Source organism: Ctenocephalides felis, unplaced genomic scaffold (assembly GCF_003426905.1).
Source record: "Ctenocephalides felis isolate EL2017-DRISC unplaced genomic scaffold, ASM342690v1 CF-g0.4_SCAFFOLD_01492, whole genome shotgun sequence".
Classification (NCBI taxonomy): domain Eukaryota; kingdom Metazoa; phylum Arthropoda; class Insecta; order Siphonaptera; family Pulicidae; genus Ctenocephalides; species Ctenocephalides felis.
Window position 1 is genome coordinate 59,415,657 of NW_020537646.1, and position 7,208 is coordinate 59,422,864.

General features: G+C 38.5%; 2 protein-coding genes across 2 annotated transcripts; both read right to left on the bottom strand.

Moving 5' to 3' along the window:
• Positions 1-1,913: 1,913 nt before the first annotated feature.
• LOC113371455 lies at positions 1,914-5,397 on the bottom strand. Its single transcript, XM_026612080.1, has 3 exons — positions 4,763-5,397; positions 4,191-4,603; positions 1,914-1,972 (listed from the first exon to the last, which is right to left on the bottom strand). The coding sequence occupies exons 1-3, from the start codon at positions 5,395-5,397 to the stop codon at positions 1,914-1,916; spliced, it is 1,107 nt and encodes a 368-aa protein (XP_026467865.1).
• A 17-nt stretch (positions 5,398-5,414) lies between these two features.
• Positions 5,415-6,443, bottom strand: LOC113371456. The gene has a single exon (XM_026612081.1). The coding sequence runs from the start codon at positions 6,441-6,443 to the stop codon at positions 5,415-5,417; it is 1,029 nt and encodes a 342-aa protein (XP_026467866.1).
• Between the last annotated feature and the right edge of the window lie 765 nt (positions 6,444-7,208).

Below are 7,208 nucleotides of genomic sequence, written 5' to 3' on the forward strand. Positions count from 1 at the left end.
TCGCTAAATCGTCTTTTAAATAAATTATTTTCGAAATGTAGGATCGTGGGATTGGAAAAATCAATGTTATGTTTGAGCTGATTAATATGATCTGTTAATTGTGTTTTATACTGATTTTTATTTTTAGAATTATTTTTGTGTTGAGATGTTCTTTTGTGCAGGTTCTGACTAGTTTCACCTATGTAGACGCAATTACAATCTAGACAATTAAGCTTATAAACTAGATTACTTAAGATTCTTGGGTTAAATTTGATTTTATTTTGTAAAAAGAGTTGAAAAAGTATTTTCGGAAGTACAAACTACTCTAATATTATTTTTATGTTCTAGATGTAACCTACCAACGTAATGTAAGTCCACTTGTATTTTATATGCATTATCCATCTTCATAAATATTTTGTTTGCTTTACATATATACGAGTTTACATATATATATATATATAATATATATATATATATATATATATATATGTTTATGTATATATACATATATGTATGTTATATATGTATATTATTTATTTACATGTATGTTTGTATGTATGTACATATGTATATGTGTATACATGTAGTTGTATACGTGTATATATATATATATAATATGTATATATATTGAGCATTTATGTACATGTATATATGTATGTATTGTGTATGTATATGTATATATATGTATGTGTATATATATGTGTTTATATGTATATGTATATGTGTATAGTATATGTATATGTATACGTGTATAGCTATAGTTACATAGATAGGTGTGAGTATATGTATGTTTCATACATATACATGTACGTCGTTGTGAATATGCATGCACGTTACATATATGTATCTGTGTATATATGTATAGGCGTATATATATATATATATATATATATATATATATAGGCGTATATATATATATATATATATATATATATATATATATATCTATATATACTACGCCTATATATATACGCAGACTTGACGATACACACAGAGCAAGTTTGGACAGTACAGCGACAGACAGAGACAAAGACAGAACCTATAGTTGTGACTGACTTAGACATGGGGAGCCAACCCAGAGTAGACACAATTGAACCAATTCCTTGTTTGAATAGTTTTAGGTCAAATGAGGACAAAGCAGCATTGGACCAGGACGAGGCAGCACTGGACCGGGATGAAGCTGTACCGAACGAGGACAAGGCTATACCGGTCGGGAACAGGCTACACCGGATGAGGTCAGAACTATGCTGGAGGCACTGGACCAGGACAGGAAGGCACTGGACCAGGAGAGAAAGGCGCTAGAGCTGGAGAAGAAGGCATTTGACCTGAAGCGGACAATACTGGACCAGGAGAGGAAGGCACTGGACCGCAGGAGTATGGTTCTGGACGGGACAGGCTGATAATAGACCAGGAGAAGATTGCGCCGAGGCCCGAGAATATCCAAATTATGCAGTGAGGCCTATGTGGGAAAAATCTCCAATGGAATGCAGACAACACACATCAAACGAGGAGCAACCCAGATGGAAGAGGACCTCGACAAACTGGAGAAGCATCCCAGCGCACTGGAGAAGGATCCGGATGGAGCAGAAGATGCCAGAAGACCACTCTGGACTGGGAGAAGAGGGCAACAGGGACGGGGAGAAGATCGGACGGACTGAAGGATATCAGGGCAGGACTGGAAGAAGATGGACAGGACTGGAGAAGCCGGACAGGACTGGGAGAAGATCAAGTAGGACTGGAAGGAGACCATCTGAGACAGAAAGATTCCCAGGAGTCGCCCACAACGTCAGAGATTACTTCCTCGAGGACGAGTAAGGTTTAGGATGGCCGAGTGTTAGCCGCATTTTGAATGTTCGCGCGTTGCCATTGCGTAACGAAGAACAACTCTATGGGTCGTCGAATTCACGCACTTTTGAGCGCGAGAATTGTGTCACTTAGTTGTAAATGCCTAGAATTAAGCCTTTTTCTAATAGAACCGTCGAAGGAGTAAGACCTACTGTAAATATAACTATTAATATCCTGACGATTAAATAGAGTATTGATAAGTATACGTGCATTATTATTATATTGAATAATCATATATATGTGTATTACTTTCAAGCAAAACATTGAGGTTATATAAATAATCGTTTAATTAATGTTTCTAATATGTATATGTGTAATACGTATATGTATATGTATACGTGTGTAGCTATAGTTACATAGATAGGTTTTTTTTTTTTTTTTTTTGTATAGCGAAGGAAATGCTTTTATGCATCCCAGACCGGTCTTCTGTCTGGGTATGTCGGACTCGATACCGCCCTGGTATAATACCGACTAAAACCTCAGCTTTGCCCCTGCCTCTGGTCCCCACGGAAACCGCCGTTAGGCATTACTTCGTGGGGGGAGGATCTAGAATGTTACAATTCTTAACTTGTTATAAACAATGTTATGATTCATAAACATTATACTTATCTTTAAATGGGCGAAGTCCCATTCGCCCTTTCTCTCTCTATAGAACGCAGGTCCATTAAAACGTCTCTCGCAAATCTGTCTATAGCGTTCCAAGCAGCTTCACTTGTCAGCATCACTTCAACAACATTACCTGGGGTAATTGTGCGTCTCAATGTCTCCTCCACATCATCCCGTAGAGCACCAAATCGCGGGCACACGAAGAACACGTGCTCAGCATCTTCGATTTCGCCCAAACAATATGGGCAATCCGGCGAGCTATCGTGCTTGAATCGGTGTAGGTAGGCTCGAAAACAGCCATGCCCCGATAGCATTTGCGTAGTATAATAGTTTACTTCGCCGTGCTTGCGACTTAGCCAGACTTTGATGTTAGGAATGAGACGATGCGTCCATCTGCCCTTTACAGCGACATCCCACAGTTGCTGCCATCGGTCAATGCTGTTCTGCCGTTCTTCTAATCTTAACTTTTCAGGACACAGCTGTTGATGTCTTCTATGGTAAATTGTCCGTCTTTCCTCTGCTAAGACTAAGAGAGGCACAGTTCCTGAAATGACGCACACTGCTTCCGCCGATATTGTGCGAAATGCGCAAGCAATTCTTATAGCACTGAGACGGTATAAGGGCCCTGCCATTCTCCTCGATTTTTGAGATTTAAGAGCATCACCCCATATGGAGATACCATATGTCAGCACCGAAGTAATAAACTGACGATAGTAATATCCTTCTGGTTTGTTTAGGACCTCCAATATTAGGCATCAGTCGAGCAAGTTTCGTCGTAACTATTGACGCCTTAGCACTAACGTGTTCCACCTGTTGATTGAAATTCAAACGAGCATCAAGCATTACGCCAAGGTAACAGATGTGAGGTTTTGACGTGATCTCAAAATTTCCTATCTTTAGCTTGATGGTCTCAATTCTTTTCCTACTAGTGATAAGAACAGCTTCACTTCTTTGTTGTGCTAATTGGAGATTCATTGTTCCCATCCACCGATTAATTTTTCTGAATGTAATATCGAATAGGCTTACGATGTCATCAATTTGTTTGGAGACAACCACTATGTCAACATCGTCTGCATATGCTACTAGTTTCACACATTCTGGAAACTCTAGTCTCAAAAGGCCATCATACATAATATTCCACAGCAAAGGGCCTAGAACAGAGCCCTGCGGCACACCTCCTGTTATATTATATTCTTCTGTACCATCGCGTGAATTGTACATTAGAATTCTGTCTGTAAAGTAGCTTGCGACTATATTGCATAGGTATGCTGGCACGTTCTTGTCACGGAGTGCATTCATAATGCAATCCCAGTTTGCAGAATTGAAAGCATTTTTTATATCCAATGTAGCTACAAGGCAGTACTTTTTTGAACCCCCCTTCCATCTGGTTCCAGCAATTGCCTCCTTGGCGGTATTAACTACCAAGTTTATAGCATCGATAGTTGATCGCCCTTTGCAAAAACCATACTGATTGTCTGCTAGGATTGGATCAACTACTGCATCTATTCCTTGGTGAATTATTCTTTCAAAAATTTTACCCGCTGTATCCAGCATGCATATTGGACGGTAGGATGATGGTTCATCTGGTGGGTTTTTTCCTTTGGGAATAAGCACTAGTCTTTGCTGTTTCCATTTTCGTGGAAAAACCCCTTCTTTCAGGCATGTATTATATGCATTAAGAAACATTGTCGGAGATGTCATAATTGATGTTTTCAAGGCAATATTAGGAATTCCATCTAATCCCGGTGCCTTGCTATTACCAACGCGATGAAAAGCTTCCATCAGTTCTTGCAGTGTTATAAGTGGAATATTATTCTGTTCTACATGTGTTACCTGGTAGTTCAAATTAGGTTGTCGTGGAAACAAAGTAGTTACTATTTTATTCAATAGTCGTGGGCAAGTTGGTGAAGGTATTGGCTGGCTTTTGAGGCGAGACATTACAGTCTTATAAGGTCTTCCCCATGGATTTTCCTCGACTTCATCCAAAAGTTCTTTCCAGCACCTAACTTTACTATCTTTGATAGCTTTATTTAGTTGTCTACGTGCTTGTTTATATTCCACTACCAGTTGTGCAGAATTACTGAGACTATATCCACGCTGAGAGATCCTTCTTTTCTTTAGGCACTCTTTACGAAGAGAGCTGATTTCTTCAGTCCACCAGTGCGCAGATTGTCTTTGATTTATGCCATGTTTACGAGTCATACTGATATCACAGGCTTCGGTTATTCTCTCCATCAGCTCTCTAGTATGCTCATCTGCGTGTTCTGAAATTATAGGTTTGCAATTTAAGGCAACTCTCATAGCGCTTTCATCAAAAGACTTTATTTTCCACCCAATGGCTTTAGATATTTTCGCATTTCTACTAATGTTTATATTTGTTGATATTTCCCAGATGATTGCATTGTGGTCACTAGCAGTGTAGATATCTAATACCTCCCAATTGCAAATTCCTCTGACGAGGCTATTGCTATCAAAAGTAAGGTCTATTATTGAGCTTGCACTGCCCTTTTCAAAGGTTGGTTTATCACCACTATTAAGTAAAACCACGTCAAGTGTATTGAAGGCCTCCAAAAGTGCTTTACCTCTTGCATTAGTCTTCCTACTTCCCCAGTCTACCGCCCATGCGTTAAAGTCACCGGCTATCGCTACGGGGTGGTGTCGTTTTGCATCCTCCACAAGACGATCTAAAAAATCGACAAAATCTGGCAAAGAAAGACTAGGTGGAGCGTAACAGCTGTATAAATGTATGCCATCTAATAATGCTGCGACAAATCCAGCGTTGCTATTGTTAACAACATTTTGGAAACAAAATTTGCCACAGGACCAAATAACGGCTTTGGTGGTACTGTCCGTTTCCCATGGCCAATCAGTTAGATGTTTGTAAGGTTCTGATAAAAGGGCAACATCAATTTTCATATCTCTTACCGTCTGCATAAGCAAGTCGTGTGCAGCCTCACAATGATTCATGTTAAGCTGTATTATCTTCATGCTTTTGCGTTCATTATTTTCTCTATGGCCTTCCTATATAGAGGACATCTGTGAGTGCCGGCATGATGTGCTACATATTCAGAGTTTCCATTTTCAGCGCATAGTGCACATTTTGCTGCATTTATACAGTTGGCTATTTTGTGACCTTCTTGTCCACATCTAAAGCATAGATTGGTCCGATTCACTTCGCTCTTGCACTGTGATCCATAATGTCCGAATAGCCAGCATTTAAAACATCGAATTGGTTTCTTGATGATTTTAATTTGACAGTTGACCCATCCAATTCGTATTTTGCTACTTGCTTTGAGCAGATCGTGTACAACTGCCGCTGGAAGAGCTACAGTAGCAATCTGGGTACCTCTATATGCCTTACGAAGCCTAATTTCTTCTGCTGGTGTGTTGCAGGCTCCCCCGGTTGCTTTTTGTAGTGCTATCTGGATATCAATTTTTGAGATTTCAACATCAATATCCCTTATTTCTATAGTTTCTTGGTGCCCCTTATAAATAACTTCGGCCTCATCCTTTAACACACCTGCGATAATCTGTTGCAGTCCTTGGCCTTTCTCCTCACTTTTCTTAGAAATAGTTATCAACAAGTCTCCATTTCTGGTTTTGTTTATTTTGTCTACTGTCGTATTTACCTTGTCATCAGGGACATCATGTTTGATGCGACGTAATATTTCGGAATAATTAACTTTTTCGGTCGGCCGGATTAATAAGGCATTTGGTTTTGGAAAAATTCTATGATTTTTTATCATTTTATGGTTAGAGTCCTGTACTGACAGATGTACCCTTGCTTCCTTTTTTTTCTGTTTTCTCGGCTGAACTTTATGCCAGTCATTTACCTCGATTTCTTCTTCATTACATATTTCTATGATCGTCTGACGTCTTGGCAAACCATTTTTCTCATTCACCTGATTATTGCTTATATGTTGTGAGTTTCGGTTTCTTGTGGCTTTGCTTGTGTCCTGCCGTACACTTTTTTCTATAGGGGCTGTCTCACAACATTGCACTTCATTTATCATAACTTCCGTATCATCCGTGGTTCGGCCTTTTTCCTCTAACAATTGGTTGTCTAAATCAATAAATCTTTTAATTACGGCCGCTATGTTGCCTGTTTTTATTTTCACCTCTTTAGTATGTTTGACTTTGATTTGACAATCATATGCAGTTCATTTATCAGATTCTCAAGGCACTTCAATGACTCATTCCGTTGTAAAATGACATTTTCCGGAATTATATGCGACAGTTCAGCCACTGGTTCTACTTTACTAGTCATACCGTCGCATGAGCTGGTCAGCGGGTTTTGGGCTATATCTGATATACCTGGACATAGCGTTGTGTTCAAATTATTGTGTGATTCATTGATTGCATCACCAGCATTGTTTGACACTATGTCCCCTCTGATGGGGATCATTTTAACAAAAATTCTACCTGCACCCAGAGGCGAGGATCACTCAGCTCACTGACTTATTAGTAACTTATTAAAACTGATGGAAATAATTATAAATTTTGTACGACAAAATAACTAATTTCTGACGTGAGAAAATTTTGTTTTCTTTTTTTTTTTTACATAGATAGGTGTGAGTATATGTATGTTTTATACATATATATGTACGTCGTTGTGAATATGCATGCACGTTGCATATATGTATATATGTATAGGCGTATATATATATATATATATATATATATATATATATACTATATATATATATATATATATATATATATATTTAAAAGTAACTAGCAGCCCATTCGTCGAAATAAAAAAGGTATAAAGTATAAAA